This window comes from Biomphalaria glabrata, chromosome 12 (assembly GCF_947242115.1).
Source record: "Biomphalaria glabrata chromosome 12, xgBioGlab47.1, whole genome shotgun sequence".
In the NCBI taxonomy this organism is placed as follows: Eukaryota; Metazoa; Mollusca; class Gastropoda; family Planorbidae; genus Biomphalaria; species Biomphalaria glabrata.
In genome coordinates this window covers 38,304,156-38,323,874 of record NC_074722.1, presented here as the reverse complement: position 1 = coordinate 38,323,874, position 19,719 = coordinate 38,304,156, and the positions used below count along the sequence as shown (strand labels likewise).

At 38.4% G+C, this 19,719-nt stretch overlaps 1 protein-coding gene across 1 annotated transcript in view; it reads right to left on the bottom strand.

The window, feature by feature from the left end:
- LOC129921953 (uncharacterized) overlaps window positions 1–11,275 on the bottom strand; it is a 28,390-nt gene extending 17,115 nt beyond the window's left edge. Inside the window, exons 1-4 of the mRNA XM_056005335.1 lie at window positions 11,252–11,275; window positions 10,820–10,980; window positions 9,227–9,293; window positions 418–571 (exon numbers count right to left, since the gene is read on the bottom strand). Of these exons, the coding sequence (XP_055861310.1) occupies window positions 418–571; window positions 9,227–9,293; window positions 10,820–10,980; window positions 11,252–11,275 (406 nt within the window). The remainder of the gene's footprint in view (window positions 1–417; window positions 572–9,226; window positions 9,294–10,819; window positions 10,981–11,251) is intronic.
- Window positions 11,276–19,719: the final 8,444 nt, after the last annotated feature.

Below are 19,719 nucleotides of genomic sequence, written 5' to 3'. Positions count from 1 at the left end.
TCCACGACTCACTGCTGTACAATAGCTTACTCAGAACGCATGCCTTGTAGACCTCCATTTTAGTCGCTGTAGTGAGCTTCTAGTTTTCCCAAACTCTTGACTTGAGTCTAGCGAATGTTGAGGCAGTCTTCTGTAACCATTTCTCCTCTTCTAGAGACAGGTCATCCTAAATTGTGGATCCAAGATAGCAGAATTCATTTACAGCATCCAGTTTGTTATCGTCTATGAGGATGGAGGGTGATGTTGTAGAAGGTGGTCCCATAACATTTTTTTCTTCATGCTAATTGTTAAGCCATACTCTTTACAGAGAATACTATATATATGTATATAATCACACACACAAAACCTCAAGTAAATGTACAAAACTAAACTATATGAGTAATAAGATATTCACATAAAGACTGTACACAAAAATACCTTGGTCCTCCACATTTAGTTTGTTTTCTTCATTCACCGGAGAATTCACAAAGTAACATCGCAAGAAAGGTAAGAGCTTTGAGAATGTGTCCAGGTCCAGACTTGTGTTAACTGTAATCACTTCCTTGGTATTAACTGAAGGTCTTTCTTGATTCTGCAATGAAAACTTTTTTTTTATAGATGTCTAATTAATACATTAATATGTGCATAAAATCATATTAATGTTTTCCTGGCTGAAGAATGAGCACTTATTGAATTCATCCTAGCAAATAGAATCAGAATTGTGCTTATCTCTTTGTCTTTCTTAGTGTTATATAAGTTTGCTTTTTTTTTTTTTTTTTTTTGTATATGAAGATTTTGGTTCAGTGTTTTATGTATAATTGCTACTTTAGTCTTCTATCCTGAAGGGTCTCTAAATTTAATGATTCTACTAATGGTGCTATTCTGACTAAATGTGAATATTGATTTGTTATGAATCTCACTGCACTATTTTGTGTCTCTTCTTGTTTCTAAATGTTTTTTTCTTAAGTTGAGGGGTCCCAAACATAGGATGCATATTCTTTTAACCCTAATCAAGGATATATAACATTTTAGTTTGTCTTTATTGGATTTGTAAAAAAAAATATATATTTTAATAAAAACCTTTTGCTTTATTTGATTTTTAAAAATTTCCTCTATATGAGGTTCCATGATAATTTTTCATTTACTATAACACCTAGGTATTTGGAGTTTTTAGTCCATGTAACTGATTTGCCATGACGATGATATTTGGTATTTATTTGTTTTAAATTTTTTATTACTCTTAATAGCTGACATTTTTCTGGGTGGAAAGACATGCTACAATTAGATTTCCATCTCTATAATTCATCTGCAAATAATCTGACAAATGCAACTAATGCAAATTGGTAATTCATTTATGTAAATTATACTAAGACTGTTCCTTGATGTACACATGAGTTGACTGTTAATGTTGGTTTAGAGCCATTTTAATATTACAGTTTGTTCTCTACCTTTCAGGAAATCCTGAATCCATTGATGTAATGAACCAGTGATGTTTTATTTTAAAAGCTAGTTTCACTGATTTTGAGTTCCAACCCAAAGGGGATAGGATGAATAGAGGTGTTAAGAGTAAATCAGATAAGCAGAGGTGGAAATAAAACCTCTTAACATAATAAAACACAAGAATTAAAGAGGAGCTGAATCTAAAAAGTAGATTGTGTTGATAGCAAGAGGAAAGTAGTGATTCTAATTGGCCACTAGTCAGTCAGTGGCAGTAACCAATAAAAAAAAAATAGTTCACAGTGAAATAGCAAAGAAAACCTATCTTATATGTCTATGAAGACACTTAAGATTAATTCTGCAAGAAATTTCTCAATGTTACAAAAAATGTCTAGACTTTTTTTTCTAGACTATGTTGCTCTAAAGATGTTCAGGATGGGACTACATTCATTTCTGGTATTACATCTCCCGAGTACGCTATTCTGCCTCAACGTGGTACCTGAGTGGAAACGATCATTTGAGGAAGTGATCAGGCTAAATGAATAGCAAAACAAACCTCCTGTGGGAGTGTTCAAGGGAATGCAAGAGCTTTCCCATTGCACTGAGTGGAGTAGAAAGAGAGCTCACACGTCCCTGTCAATAATCCATGCGCCGCTCCTCAAGGGAACGTTACACCAATGGCGAGTCCTGCACGGTTAGCTTGGCACAACAAAGGAAAGTGGCGGCGGTTTCTGGTGTACTCGGCCTTTGGCCAGATAAATTGGAAATAGCAATGCTTTACATAGGCATTGACTTGGATCTCTTCCAGACAGAATGGTTGTTCAAGCAGGCTTACAAGCCTAGAGCTTGAAGAGCCTTCAGCTAAGCTCTTTTGACAATCAAACAGTATTACATGTACCTATAAAGATGTTATTCATTGACCAAAACCTAGGCTAAAATGTCAATCAAAGTGTACTCACCATAACATTTTTCATACTTTCGCTCACTTTGGCTGCAACTAAATTTGGATTCAGTGATTTCAATACCAGATTCTCTGTCAGGTCCAGTGAACATTGGAGAGATAGCTTACTTTTGGCATTTCCGCTAAGGGAAATCTGAAAAACTAAAAAATGTTATATACAGTTAGGATACATATTTAGTAGAATATACAGTTAGGATACATATTTAGAAGAATAAAGAAATAATTTTGTGAATAGAAATCTCAAAACCAAAAGTGTAGCTAGAATGAAACTGTTATAACATTTTATAACAAACATAGGTTAGCCAAGAATAGTGTAGTGACACTTGAGACACTTAATCTTGGAGACTTAATGACATATTCCCCTGGTAAATAAATGTTTTAAAGTACTTTGAAGTCTTATCTAGAATGCATAGTTGAGAACTTGCATGTGTGTTAAGCAGTCTTCATTTAAAGCACAATAAAACATGGTAAGAACCTAGTTGTTTGAAATAAAACTAAATAATGAAAGTTACGAGGAGTGAAATAGTGATTCTATTCATCTGGGATTTCTTTGTATGTAGATAAGTCTGAAAAATAATGTATTTTTTAAATTTTAAAATATCCAGCTTAGGGTCTAAAATTCTTGGTGACTAATATAAAAAAAATTAATTTACCATAGTTTATATACTACAATGTATCTTAGTCATCAATAGCACTAAGAGTACTAAGTTTGTGCAGGAGCTCATTTCCAGCTCTGGCTGGATAACTGGCCATGTTTTACTCCAGCAAAGCATCATTGAAGGATAGTTGCCTAATTTAGGTATAGGATGGATTCCTTTACTGTCTAAAGCTACAGAGTGTAGTAATATTATCAACACACACAGCCTTGCATCACATCATTCTCTACAGAGAAATAAGCTGATTTAACCTTTCGACCCACATGCAGTAGCTTCAGAATAGCAATGAATCTTGAAGGGCATCCGAGCTGAGATAGAATTCACCACCAGTCATCGTGACTCACTATATCTCACTGGTGAGATCGATAAAGTCAGCATACAAATCAGCTACCTGCATTTTTCCTGCATATGATGCTATTATAAGTATTGTACTAAAAGGGAAAAAAAAAGTCCTATCTTAAAGGAAAAAAGTACATTTAAATATTTTTTTTAGCAAAATAGTTTATGTTAGTTTTAGAAACCAGTTACACAGAGACGCAGTACTTGTTACAATATACTGATAAATCACACTTCATTGAAATACACGAGACAGCACAATTTTTTATTTTAACATTTTAACCATGTATTTTGCAAAGTTTCGGCTGTCAGAAAGTGTTGAATAGTGTTAGATACTTATAAATGTTCTCAGATCCAAATAAAAAATTATGTTGGCTTGCAAACTGTATGTATTACAATGGTGCTGAATCTTGTTTGCTCTAGGGGCCACATGTGTGCAATATGTGTGTCACAGGTCACACAAAATTGTGGTGTTCAATGAATTAAGTCTTTTCTGCTTCATTCTGCATAGCGAGAATTTCAAGTGACCAGTTAAGACCTTTCACTCGCTGGATATGGCCTATGGATCATAGTTTGAATATCAGTGATACATTTGATTCCACACTGAATGATTCAAAACATTACCATCAAGTCCCTAAAATATTCAGTAGACAATTGTCTACTGAATTGTACAGGCCTGGTAGTTATTTAGCATTAAAAAAGTCTGGTTCTGTTTGTTTTTCTTAGATATAAAGTTTAAGACCACAACTGGAGGACAGGGAGGATGATGGTGGTCATTGTTCAAACTTGGCACCATCCTGACAACAGTCTTCATTGGTTTCTATTTCTTTTGAAAAAATGTATGATCCTTTTGCAGGAGCATATTGCTGATTTATCTTGGCTAAGGATTGACCTGAAGATATAAATTAAACTTTGAAAAAATAAAACACATTATAACAAATTATACTTTAGATTTGAAATTACTTCACTTAATAAATAATTATTAAATGTAGAAATTCATTTAATCCAAACTCTTTACTATTTTTCTTACCTAAGTTAAAGCAGAGGTCTTTATTTTCAAAGTTAGTCTCCTGTACACTATTTGACAGCTTATTGTTATCTAGGTAAGTTGGAAGAGTTACATTTTAGCTTTTATTATTGAGCCATAAAACCCTGGCTTCAGATCTGAAAATTATAAATATAAATATTGATTAGATCAACAAATTATTTATTTTTTAATTTTCTAATTTCTAACACAAAAACAGTCATAAATCAGATCTAGATAATGCTGTAATGAAGGAAATCAACATTTAAAGCTAAAATGTAAAAACAGTGTACCGGTAACAAATCAGATCAATCAGTCTATGTGCAGACTAATATTGTAATGAAAGAAACCAACAGTTAAAGCTCTTACTTAGACTTAGACTTAGGTCCTCCCGCGCCGTTCGGCGCATTGGGCGGCAAGCTGTCTCCATAATGATCTGTCACTGGCAATGTCTGAAGCCTCTTCCCATCTGGTGTCCACTGTTCTGAGGTCCTCCATGAAGGTGTGTCGCCAGGTAATACGAGGACGTCCCTGTTTGCGCTTTCCTCGTTTTGGCTTCCATGTTATCGCAACTCTTGGTGTGCGTAATTCATTTTGACGTAGAACATGTCCCGCAAACCTCATGCGACGCTCAGTCACAACCTCACTAAGTGTTCGACTCCCAGTTCGGCAAAGGATTTCCTTGTTTGAGATCCGGTCTGTGTATCTGACTCTTAAAATCCGTCTCAGCCATCTCTGTTGAGCCACATTTAGTCTTTTCTCAATTTTGACAGATGACTTCCACGTCTCACATGCATATGTAGCAGTTGGAATGACGATTGTGTTGAGAAGGTGTATTTTTGTCTCGAGTCCAATGGCTTGGCTAGTCCAAATAGGCTGCAGCCTTTGGAAAATGCTCCCTGCCTTTCCTATTCGGCACGCTACATCATGGTAAGCGTCTCCATCATTTGTTATGATGCTGCCAAGGTACGTGAACTTGTCCAGCTCTTCAAGCTTTGACTCGCCAAGTCTGACGGGGACACCCTTTGCCTTATATCCCACTCGCATAATTTTAGTCTTATCCAAGTTTATGCGGAGGCCAATTTTGGGTGCCTCTCTGTCTAGGCTCTCCGTCATTTCTTGAATGCATTTATTTGTAGCCCCGAGTAGTGCAACATCATCAGCAAAGTCCAAGTCCGTCAATCGGAGTTGTTCATGCCATGGAATACCAAAGGCAGTCTGGTTCATTGCTCTCCTCATTATGTAGTCGATGGCTAGGAGGAAAAGGAAGGGAGATAAGATGCACCCCTGTCTCACACCTGTCTCGATTGTAAAAAACTCTGTTGTTCCCTCTTCTGTTTTAATGCAGCAACTAGACTGACTGTAAAGGTGTCGTAGGATCTGGACGAATTTTTCTGGTATACCGTATTCTCTAACTATTTTCCATAGTGATTCTCGGTGGACACTATCAAACGCTTTTTTGAAGTCCACGAAACTGATCGTTAGCCGTTGTTGGTACTCAAAACTTTGTTCTATGATATTTCGTAAAACGAAAATCTGCTCTGTACATGATCTGCCTCTTCGGAAACCTGCTTGTTCTTCTCTGAGCCTTTCATCTACAGACTGTTGAAGCCGTCTCAACAAAACAGTGCTGAAAACTTTGCCTGGGACAGAGAGGAGAGTAATGCCCCTCCAGTTGTTACAGTCTGCCAAGTTGCCCTTTTTTGGAAGCTTTACAATCACTCCCTTTTGCCAGTCCTCTGGGACTTTTGAAGTTCGCCAACAGAGATTTAAGAGATCAGTCATTCTGTTAACAATGCACTGTCCCCCATATTTTAGCATTTCTGCTGATATCATGTCTAGTCCTGGTGCTTTGTTATTATTTAGCACTGCAATGGCCATGGTAACCTCCTCAGCAGTTATTGGGTCTGTCTTGACCTTGAGATCATTGTCTGGAGAGGGGTCCTTGAATATGTAAGTTATGTCTGGCGACAGTTGGTTAAGGGTCTCTTTAAAGTGCTCTACCCATCTTGCATCCTGTTCTTCTTTCGTTAACAAAGTTTTGCCTTGCTTGTCTTTTATTGGTGCCCCATGTCCACTCTTTGCTCCAGTGAGATCTCGGACAATACGATGGAGGGTTTTTGTGTCATTTCTGCTTGCAGCTGCTTGTGCCTCTTGTCCTTTCTGCTCAATCCAGTCCCGTTTATCTTGCCGACAGCTTCTCTTTACTTTCAGATCTGCTTCCCTATAGGCTTCTTCCGCTAGGCTGCGATCCTGTGTTTCATTTTTCTGATCTCGTCTACGTTTGGCCTCTTTCCTCTCATCTATCAATTTCCATGTTCTGTCTTGTATCCACCGTTCCTTGTATGAACCTCGCCTCCTTCCGATAACTTCTTCTGCGCACCCAATAGTGGTATCTTTGAAGTTGGCCCACTCTTCTTCAAGGGTCAATATATCTGCAAGAGCCTCAAAGCGGTTCGTTAGTTTCAATTGGAACTGTGCTGCAGTATTGCCGTCTTTAAGCTTCTCTACATTAAATGGGCGGGGTCGTGTGGCTCGTTTTGGTTGGCGTTTCAATCGGAGCTTACATTTGCCACTGACAAGGTAGTGGTCTGAGCCGATATCAGCTCCTCTGCGGGTCCGCACGTCTAACAGAGATGACCTCCATCGTTTGGAGATGCAAATGTAATCTATCTCGTTGAAGGTTTCCCCATTTGGTGATCGCCATGTTTTTTTGTGTATTTGTTTGTGCTTAAAATATGTGTTTCCAATTGAAAGGCTGTTGGATGCGCAGAGAGAAATCAAACGCTCGCCATTATCACTGATGTTTTCTGCAGAGCCATATGGTCCCATTACATATTCAAAGCCAGTTCGGTTGGGATTGATTTTGGCATTAAAATCTCCCATCAGTAGAATTAGGTCGTGAGTAGGTGTTTCATCAAGAGTGGTTTGTAGTTGATTATAGAACTGATCTTTGATGGTATCTTCTGCATCCTCTGTAGGGGCATAAGCTTGGATGGTAGTGACTTTAATTTGCTTTGTTTGGAGTCGAGCTGTAATGATGCGGTCACTGATCGGCTTCCAAGCAATTAGCGCTGAAGCTGCTATTTTAGACATGATGATTCCTACACCACCAATGTGCTCCTTGTCATGTCCTGAATATATTATTGTCTTGCCATCATTGATAATTTTTCCACTTGACGTCCACCGCATCTCGCAGATCCCAAGGATGTCCAGCCGATAAGAGTCAAACTCTCTTAAAAGTTGGGCCAGTTTACCGCATTGATTCAGGGTTCTTACATTCCACGTGCCTATAAGAGTCGGTTTCCTTGCGTTGAAAGGCTTGCCATGTATCGGGTATTGGACTTCCAGTTGGCTTTGATCCAACACCGTCATCAGGGTTTGGCCGCCCTCGCCGCATGTATAGTTTTCATTATGTGTCGAGTTTGCCGTTTCTGTAGCAATAGTGGTTTTACAGGGTGGGGTCGCTAGCCCCACGCCAAACCCTCCTCCTTTCTCACCCGGGCTTGGGACCGGCATACGGCGGAGTTACAGTTAAAGCTCAATCAAAATATAATCAAAAATATTTATACATCATTGGCCTCCTTCAGTCGTAGAACGACTATGGTTTATCTCAGAGCACACTTCCTTATGTGGCTGTGGAGCCCTATTTTGGAGAGACACTCCTGTCCACAGATAGCGCAGGTTAAGGTGGCTTTTGCTTCGGTGGTAGAGGAGCTGGCCATTTTTCGGATTGTGCGTTTTTCTTCCTTATACAAGTAAGTAAGTAATAACATGTTTTCTAAATATCTGAAATCTCAGAGTTAGAAAAGTTAAGTTCCCCTTTTAGATTTGATTTGATTTTTTATTTGAGGCACATCGGCACAATTTAGGCCATGTCGTGCCTGCAGTCCCTTAAGGACCACTCTCTCTCTAGACAACAAGGGCCAGATTCTATACTGTCATTCCCCTTTTAGACCTTGCTATCTATAAAGAAGATGATGTTAAGGTCATCTGTTTCTTTGGCCAATGGTTTACAAGCAGTGTGTCATGTGGCCAGCACAACGACCAACCACCTTAACTTTCTCAAATAAAAGTCAGGTACCCATTAGAGTTGGGTGGATTCAAGAACGCCCTAAAAATCCTTAAATTCAAAATCCCAGTCTTCAAATCCAGGACCCCAGGTTCAGAAGCCAAGTGCTTAACCACTCCACCACCGTGCCCCCTAATAAAATCTCAGACATGCCTAACTAGAATATGGAATACTCAAGTTCAGAAATAATTTAATTATAAATTAAAACTGTAGATGAAAACCTGCCATTTAAGTATGACCTATCAAAATTGCCCTCTTTTTAAGTTTTTATAGATGCTTGAATATAGAAAAGATCTAGATCAAAGATCCGTGGGCTGTAAACTTTTTGTTTACCTACCTACCTTCTTTTATTTTATTTTTTCTATAAAATAGTAAATGTAGTGCCACCTTCTTTCCTGGACACATATAGGTCCAGAAAGGTTGTCATTGCCAGAAGTGGTAATGGATATTATATTTTATAAGCACGCCAATACCTATAAAATGTTGAAAACTAGTCCAAGAAGTGTGGCTTAGATGTTGAGTCAAGGGAAACTGTTTTCAATAAAAGGTGAAGAACGAAGGCAGGTAACTGGGTCTGAACCAGTAAGATTCAGGGAGGAGGGGCTCATTAACAATGGCTAGCTACCACCTAGGAGAACAAAAAACTCTTAATTCAAACTTCTGCAGCCTTGTAGCTATTCAGAAACATGAAAAAGCTGCCTGGCCATGTGGTATGTGTGCTGGATTGCCATTGGGTGGCCTTGATGGTCCAGAATTCATACCTGTCCACTGCCATCCCCGTCATCTTGCAAGAGGTTTCGCCCATTTATTTCAACTCTGAAGGAACATCTGAAACATGTAAAACAAAGGCTTTAGGAATCAACCAAGAAAAAAAATATCAGTGGATGATGACATCATCCCGACCATTGCTAATGCCCAGGTAGAAGCTTCACACCATGACAAATGAAGGGGGGGAAGTATAATTTAAACACATATAATTCTAGACCTATGATTAGTGAAGAAACAGTATATGGCAAATCAAAACTAGTCTTGATCTAAGAATCTATAATTAAGTTCATCCATTGAAGTTCAATGATGACTTTTGTCATGCAGGGGGCTGAGGGCTTTGCACTGGGGTTTTGAGCCTCCACATGTGGCTGGTGAGACCTTGGTCGTGCGGTTTGCGGGCTGGACTGTCGTTCCGATTTATCGATGGTCCAGGGTTCAAACCCTGCCCGCTCCAATCCCCCGTCGTCCTGTGGGAGGTTTGGAATCTTCAACTCTGAAGGAACACCCAAAACATGTAAAACATTTTACAAACATGTGAGCCCGGAAAGTTTGGCTGCACAATAGGCAGGTTATTCCAGCTGGAGCTAGTGTCATTGGCCTTTGATTTTTTTCTCTGGCGCTATTCTTCTCCCAGCGATATTCTAGTGCCCCCTGCAATATGTGCGCCAGTTTTATGTGCTTCTGTCTCCCTGGTGTCTGAGTCAAAGCTGAATGCTTTCAGAGAAGCTTTGAGGGTGTCACTGAAGCGTTTTCTTTGTCCACCTTGTGAGGGCTTTCCTTCCCTTAATTGGCCATAGAGGAGTCGTTTAGGGATGCTGCGGTCGCCTACTGCGCAGATGTGGCCTTCTCATCACAGCTGGGACTGCATCGGGATTGTGTGCATGCTTTGTAGGCCCGCTCTTTGAAGGACTTCTGTATCTGGTATCTTTTCTTGCCATTTAACATTCAGTATTTTTCTGAGATGGGTCATGTGAAAGTATATATATATATATTGTCCAGGTCTTTTAGGCATAGAGAACTGTCGGGAGGATGACAGCTCAATAAATCTCTAGCTTTGTGTATGTGGAGATAACCGTCTATTCCAAACATTTTAGACATTCTGAAATAGGATGCACTAGCATTGGCGATACATAGTTACTAATGATCTTTTGCAGATAATTTTCAGAGCAGGCATTTAGGGCACAGTTGTCAGCAAATAGCAAGTCCCTGATTACTGCTGATTTTTTTTTTACTTTGCTTTGAGCCGCTTCGGGTTGTATAGGTCACCATCAAATCTGTATGTTGTATTTATCCCGCTTGTATCTCTATTTGTGAATGTATCTGTCAGCATGACAGAAAACATAATATTGAACAGTGTGGGTGCTAGGAAACAACCTTGTTTTACCCCATATGATACTTTAAAGGGTTCTCCACTTTCCTGAACACAAGCCTTCATGCCATGAAGGCATGAATAATTAAGTAAATCTATATAGATCTACATCTTATCTAGACTATGTATACAAAATCTATAGATAGAGACACATTTCATATAAATTCCATATATATATATGCTAGAACTAATTCATACAAGAGGAGCCTTTTCTTACCTAGTGACTATAATAGTGCCATTGATTAGAGAATGGAATGGGTTGCCTGAATCAGCCAGGAAAACCAAAGAGTTAGCAGAGTTTAAATTTAAGTCAATAATAATATAGCATGTATGACTGTCAGACCTGTCACTATGACTAGTATGACTAGATTCTCTAGACTGTACAAATGAAATGTGTAGGTTTTGAAGGTTTTTGAAGATGCCACTGAATGTAAGAAATGATCATGTCATTTATGATTTATGATGTCAATGATGATGAGTCATTGATTGAGTGAATCATGATTGCATGAATGACAGTTCCAATGATTTTGAATTATTATATATTATATACTATTCAACTAGACATAGATTCTAAATCTAGATCTATTTCTACAGAGTGATTAGAGACTAGACCTCTACATTAAATTTAAATGTAATAAAAAAGTAATACCTTACAAGTTACATCAGTGGACATCACTAATATTTAATATGTAGATCTAGATAATATTAATAATTAGATCTATATTGACTATATAAAGTATATAGACATATAGTAGATCTATTACTAGACTATTATAAATTATATTTTATATATTTAATATTACCTTTAGGCTTGGCTTATGCCGGCTTATAAGTCTTAAGTAACAAGTTAGTTAGTTATGCCTATGTCGCCTATGAGTATAGTATGAGCAGCCTATGCCTATTAAATTCATTTATTTTTTATATCTAGATCTAGATTCTTATATAATAAATCATATTATATAAATTATATAATATATAGGGTAATTTCCTCCGCTTTTAGCAGCGGAGTCTAGACTAAAATCACTATATATTTGAAAAAAAAAAAAAACTTACCTGCTATGGCTATGTCACTATGTGTTGGTGTTGATATTCTATAGCCAGACAATCGCACAAGGTGCATTCAATGTTTCGATTAACAATCACCGGGCAAACGGAAGCTGTCCAGGTTAGCAGTAACTGAGTAAGCACCAAGAACACTTACTAAACACGAGTTTCGATGCTAATTTGTTAATTAGCTAAATCTAAACGGGATAAATATGCAGTGGCAGTGGTTATCAAACTGTTATAGTAACTTCGTAGACCAAAAAAAAAAAATGTTTTCCCCATAATAGTCAGAAGTTTTCCGTCAGAAAGTCATTCTCATGTATGAACATGTGAGAGGAGGGGCTGTAAATGTAGGCACAAGCTATAATATTGTCATAAATACGACCATTCTCTTGGGTAGAATTTCGTATAACTATAGAAATCAAACTTTTCCGGCTTCAAACTTGTATTAACAGGCTAATATTAATTTAATAGATGATAGGCTATATATATACATAATCACGTTAGGCTTTATTGGTGAAGAGAATAATCGAGTAACGTTATTTTATATTAATCCCATTTAGCCTCTTTTATTTGACATGCATATATTTTGTTAAAAAGTTTAAATTGAATTAAAGGTGAGGGTATAGGCCTATAGTCTATAGTGCGCGGGTCTTGCATTTTCGTAAACCCGTCATAAATATAAATATATGGTCTACAAGGGTGGCTGCCTTGTCGTGCGTTATGCGCGCTGGACTGTCGTTAGGACTTGTCGATGGTCCCGGGTTGATACCCTGCCCACTGCCATCCCCGTCGTCCTGCGGGAGGTTTGGATTAGGTAGTAAATCAAAATTTTCTTTAACTCTGAAGTAACATCAGGAACATTTTTTTTTTAAATTACAAACAATCTCATCTGCATACCTACTATATAATTTTATAGAAATGATGTCACCTACGTACATTAACACATTTTAACAGCGTACTTCAATTTATGGAAGAAGTCTACAATTTTACAATGCTACAACTTAGGAGCTATATAATGTAACCTACATTGTAGTCCAACTTATGGGAGTAGCATACGAATATTCGATGTTAGGATATAATTTAAGGAAGTAGCCTACATAGGCCTATATACAATGTTAGGCCCTCACCTCACGGAGGTAACCGACAAAGATAGGGCTACATTATTAGGCCTACAATTTACGGAGGTAGCCAACAAAAATAGGGCTACAATGTTAAGCCCACAACTTACGGAGGTAGCCTACAAAGATAGAGCTACAATGTTACCGCCTTAACAGCCTTTCACTTCAAATTTTCTCACCAATATGCCCATATTACTTAATGCGGTGACCCCCAACCGTAAAAATCATAAGCCTAAGTAGCTGTGCTTTTGATCATGTTCTAAAACAGTTCACTTGATGTAAATATTTGATATGCGTTGCCAGGTTTCAACATGAAACAATTGTCATTATAGTCTTGAAATAAATAGTTCTGATTATGATTAAATTATAAATAAATAAAATTGCATCTTTGTGACATGCATTTATTTACTATTCTATTTCTTATTCGGGAGACGCGGGGATCTTTGGGTGCCTCTAAGTCCACCCAACTCTAATGTGTGGGGCCCACCTGATATTAGTTGGGGAAAGTAAATGCGGTTGGTCGTTGTGCTAGCCACATGACACCCTCGTTAACCGTGGGCCACAGAAACAGATAACTTCCATTGTTGCCGTGCCATTGACCGCAACGGAAACTTTTACTTTTTAACTTATTTCGTATTCACCATTTTTGTGGTGCAGACTTATGTGACTATTTTTTTAAGCATGACGTAGCATTTGCAGTATTAGAATCTATATTTTCAATGGTCTTAGACGACCCCTGGCGAATCGTTATTCGACCCCCAAGGGGGTCGTGACCCACAGGTTGAGTGTCACAGTCATGGTTGATATTGCCGGCTATATTTTCACCTCGGGTCAAGAAGGTGAAAGACACGTGAAACCTCTGATATAGAAAGAAGAAGTAAGAATGACTAAATTAACTTTTAGTCAGTAGTAACCTTGAGTCAGTTGAGTAGGGCAGTCACTTGAAGACAGTAGTAACTTTTAGTCAGTTGAGTCGTTTATGGGACTTGAGACAGTACACGTATTTTGATAGTTATTTTCTGTACTTAGAGCTGGATAGGCCTACATATTATTGAAGTTTATTGTTACCCGCTGTGGTGCGGACGTGATTTAATAGTAAAGTATATATATATATATATATATATATATATATATATATATATATATATATATATATATATATATATATATATATATATATATATATATATATATATTGTTACGAATCTCACTATCCAGGCTCTCTGCAAACTGCACCATACACCACCAACTTAAAGAACTTGACAATTCAGGGCTCCAAAATAACGTAAAGGTTTAATGTCCATAAATAACAGCCAATACTGTACAATTGGCAGCACGTAGAACAGTACAAATAGCTCTGCGATAACAAATATCTCTCCGATAACACCGTTCCGCCGTATCAAATCTTGCACTGGCCTCTCCGTCTCGTTCCGGGCTTGCACTGGGTTCAACAGTTCGGGACTGACTTCACACACTTGGGCTCGTTGTGTCGGACTCGATCACAGACCAAGATCAAGACGCCGTTCGTCTCAACTGTACTTGACAGTACTCCGCACTGAACCGTCGTAATGCTTCGTACAGAACCACACCGTTGAACTGTGCTGTAGTCGACCGTGTTCTGAACTCCTGTCGTGAACCCGCTTTCTGAACCGTCTTGACTGCGACACCTCCGCTCTTTATATAGGGTCCCTACTGGCCTTCTAGAACCGGACAGAACGTCGCTCGACCATTCTGGGACGCTCCTGAGCTCGCTCTGTTCACGACGCCGATCTTACTCGAACCTTCATGTTGTTAACTCGTCTCGGCCGATCGTCGTAACTCGTCACGGTTGACCGCTCGTCTAGCGCTGGCCTGGGGCGATTTGCGTCGGCTGACTACACTCACACCACTACCCCCATCTGTGCCACCACCAGGTTTATAACAATATATATATATATATATATATATATATATATATATATATATATATATATATATATATATATACACCTGCTCTTGAAGACTTAGTATATTGGGTATATCTGGTACCGCTGTTACGCGGACGTAACTATATTTCTATGCATTTTTGTAACTACTATGAAGTGCAGCATATTGTCATTGAATAAACGTTATGTCTTGTCTGCTTCAATTCGGATTCTAGTCAATCCACGGAACTATACTATTTGTGTTTGTTACGTGTAAAGTGTGACTCCAGGCAGCACGAAGCCAGCATTCTACAGCATTCGCGACACATTGGTTGTGATACAAGCTTCTACATCTTAGTGACCAGCCTTATGTGTAATACTAATACCACGTCAAAAGGCCAGTTACATTGAGAACCTCGGCTCTAGATGGAAAACAAAAAAGTATGTTGGCGCTGCCCTTTGTCACTTTTTAGTGGGCTTTGGGGGGGGGGGGGGTTGGGGGAACACTGTTTCTGAGTTGTAAAGAGCTTTTTCCTGGCGACGGTAGAGCAAGTTAAAATAAGCCCAAAGTAGGAGGAGACACTGACCGATAATGTGAAGAACAATCGAGGCTGCATATTAATTTTTATGTGGGGGTGGGGGATCATCGTTTTGACTGTTGCAACGCAATAAATACTAAGACTAAGACTGCTTCATTGATCCATATGGAAATTTGGACTCTTTTCTCACATAAAGACAACACAACAGAAACATACACATAAATAAATAGAACGGACACAACATAAAGAGTTCATTCAGCGACTACACACAGGCATTTTGGTCCTTTTCATGTTTCCTGATCAACGACTGGCGTTGATATAGTCTGACCGAGTAAGGACGAGTTTTTGTACCGCTCTGTTCTTGTCATGATTGACAGTAGTAGCCCACTTCGCGACCACTTCTGATGGAGCGGGTGGCTTCCAAGATTTTTCCGATTTTTCTTAGACATTTCTGTTCATGAAGTTCCTTCAAATATAGCCATGTAGGCGGTGTAGAATTGGGCATGACGGCTATGTTGAAATGTTTTCTTGAAAAGAATGTTTTGAATTGATTTTGTTGCTGGTCCAATTTAGAAGATGAAGGGACGTCTCTTAATTTTCTGTTTTTAAATTTCAGATTTTTATTTACACTCTTTGTTCTTTTTTTTTTTAATTCACAATTATGCCCCCCCCCTCCCCACCCAATCTTTATATTTATTATTTATATTTATTTTATATTTATTAATTATTAATTTTCAGATAAACTATCAATAGATATCGCTAATAATATAATATCGAATCTATATTTCTAAAACATAACAAAACATTGACCATTCTTTAAAAAGTAAAATAAGATGATTTTTGACAGAAAGCCTACTTAAGGAACTGCAGTCCATATAATGTAAAATATGGATAGCTGCCTGCCAGTGCCTAGTCTTATGGTATGCGCCTCGGACTGTCGTTACTATGGTTCGTGTTTGAACCCTTCCGCCGTACAGTAAATTTGACTTTGGTGTAATTATTTCTGAAAAAAATAAAAATAATCCGAAACTCGAAAGACAAAAAAGAAATTACAGTTTCTCCTATTGCTGTGTTTTGGACTTTGATTAAATACCAGTACGCTACAATACAAAAAAAAAAGTAATCGGATGGACTCTCTAAAATAAACACACAATGAACATTAAAAGCAGACCTAATTGATTTGATAAAATGTTACTTACACGTAGATAGCAAAATCACTGAACCCAGAAAGGTCTTCATTTTCCAAATCATTTTGTTGAGTCTACTGCTCTTATAGTCCTAAATGTGAAAATGCGAAATAGGCTGGTAGACTTTCTTTCACGAGATAAAGCTTGATATTTTCCAATAGAGTGCCTTTACGAAAGTTTTATTGCCATTTTCTGCTCAAAACTGATATTAAATTAGAAACTACACAGTTTGTAGTTGCGTCCTTTGAAAAGAGAAACGAATGCCCCAAAAGAAAACAAAATAGAATTGTCAATGTCACACATTAAAATTCACGTAAGCTGCTTCCGAGATTCTTTTGTTTGGTAATCCTATGCAAATCAGATTAAAGAACCTATTTTTTTTAATCGTCACAGCACCCGTGCGACAAAAGTCAAAGGTCAGAGATAATGATGAAGATGATCACAATGAACTTGATGGTGAAATAAGACTCAGACAGAACTTTTCAATAAATCCCTATACTAATGACAAAATGAAAGCAAATCAGTGTTACAAAACAAAGTCACGAAACTGTCACTAAAGAATATATAAAGCAACACAATGGATTCTCTGCGATCACATCAAATGCAAGTTCCATGAGTGCCCTCCTTTTTGTCACTGCTTTTTTTTTTGTCACCTGCCTGGCGCACGCTGAACAGTGCGAGTAGACCTAATTAAATCACAAATTGGTCGTCATTTAATGCAGTGAATCCCTGTCTCTCCCCCCCCCCTCTCTCTCTCTCTCTTTATATATATATATATATATATATATATATATATATATATATATATAGAGAGAGAGAGAGAGAGAGAGAGAGATAGATAGATAGATAGATAGATAGATAGATAGATAGATAGATAGATAGATAGATAGATAGATAGATAGATAGATAGATAGATAGATAGATAGATAGATAGATAGATAGATAGATAGATAGATAGCATGAGGCCTCGAAATGATAAGGCCCAATGTTTGTCTTCCTAGAAGTGAACAAAATCTGCTGTTCAACCAGTAACTGGCGTTCAACTAGTAACTCTGACGTTTAACCTGTAACTGGCGTTCAACTTGTAACTCTGACGTTTAACCAGTAACTGGCGCTCAACTAGTAACTCTGACGTTCAACCAGTAACTGGCGTTCAACTAGTAACTCTGACGTTTAACCAGTAACTGGCGTTCAACTAGTAACTCTGACGTTTAACCAGTAACTGGCGTTCAACTAGTAACTCTGACGTTTAACCAGTAACTGGCGTTCAACTAGTAACTCTGCTGTTCAACCAGTAACTGGCGTTCAACTAGTAACTCTGACGTTTAACCAGTAACTGGCGTTCAACTAGTAACTCTGCTGTTCAACCAGTAACTGGCGTTCAACTAGTAACTCTGCTGTTCAACCAGTAACTGGCGTTCAACTAGTAACTCTGACGTTTAACCAGTAACTGGCGTTCAACTAGTAAATCTGACGTTCTACCAGTAACACTCCACTCATCAAACAACAACGTTTACCTACAAGATTTGTGTTCTGTCCAATTTGTTTACTTTTTTAATTCAATTTAAAATTGTCCTATCTAACGAATTCTAAAGTAATTATTACTTATATGGCTATCTTTCTCTTGTTAAAGGCTGACTCAGGCCTTATGCTCTCAGCGAGAGCATCAAAGATTATGTGATGATATATTTACAACAAAAATTAGCTGCATTACTGTAACACTTCACTGTCTCTCGTGTTGCAATGTTTTGTAGTTTTCTCTAATAGAAAGCCCTTTGTGTACATTATCCTCGTCATCCCCTTCTTGATATGCCAATAGATCGTAGACATGTAAGGACTGTGGTTCTGCACAAAGTAAACTAATTGACCTCGATTTTGAATAAGCTTCTTGCTACAAGATATATTTCAGTCTTTTTCCATTTTTACGAATTTTCGTTTACACTACAGCCGTGTCTCATTATAGTCCTGCAGGAGTGTTATTAAGCATGCTCTCTATCATTTCGTATTAGTTCAACGGAGACAACTGTGTATCATCATATTGTCTCTCTATTCGTGAGTTGTCCACCTTATTAAGTCATAAATCGTTTTCTTCCGGCTGGATGTCTCCTGTCCCCTGTGGCGTAGCTAGAGTGGGATGAGAAGGAGGGGGGAGAATTTGAAAATCCCCCCGGGCCTCACTTGAGGGGGCCCCCAAATTAGTGGGGGGGTTTTACATTAAAAAAATAAATATTACGCAAAATGCAGGGGCCCCCAAAGAGGTCAAGCCCCCCGGAACCCCAAACAATGGAAAATTCCTAGCTACGCCTCTGACTGTCCCGATTTAATGCATTGATATTTGTTATTATGTCATTCACACTAAATTTTTGTTGATTTTCAACGCGTCCACCTTGTTAAATGTTGCCTTATTTATAGATAGATTGTTTCGTTGGCCTAAAGCTCTCGGGTTATCTTTTTAAGGCGCTTTCACCAGTTTGGCCGGTGCATCGCCGGGTTTTCGTCAGTGAGTCTTCCAAGGGCTTTTCACTCCAAAAACTGAAAAATTATAGGCTTACACTTTTTAAACTAAAATATACATATTAATTATTGTTTAAAGGGAAAGTGAGATTAAATTTATAAGAACTGTTTCTTTCTTCTAAAATATCTAAAATATAACATGCTTTTAGATATAATCATTCATAAGTGGATCTTAAAGCTTTTGAAAAATTGTAGGGGCTTCCACAAAATCTTGCCCTGGGGCCTCCACGTACTTAAATCCGGCCCTGGCTCCACCCGGTGCGGACAAAGACTTAATTCGAACTGGGGTCTATGTAGGCCTAAGTTATTTTTTCGTTCCTCCGTGCATGCCTTTGGAAGGGGCTATTCTTTGGGACTCTAATTTCTCTCCAGCGGCCTGTTCCCTGCTTTCATCTAAGCTAGTGAAGGCGAACATCATCATGGCACCCGATAGGCCTTTACAGCGCTTCAGCTCCCCTAAGCATGCAGTCACCCCTAGGGTTACGTCTAAAAGAGGACGGAAAGAAGGCCGAATATAAATATATATATTGTTGTAAACCTGGTGGTGACACAGATGGAGGTAGTGCTGTGTGTTTTTAGCCTACTCAAATCGCCCCAGTCCAGCGCAGGACGATCGGTCAACTGTGACCAGTGACAGTACACGCCAGTTCGGCAACGACCTGTGTGTAAATATTACGCACGCAAGTCTCGGCTATTGTGATCATTCTGAGTGGTCAAGAACGTTCCATTCGATTCTAGAAGGCCAGTAGAGACAGTGTATAAGAGCGAGTGTGTCAGAAAGACGAGACTTCACGTTACCTCGCTATGT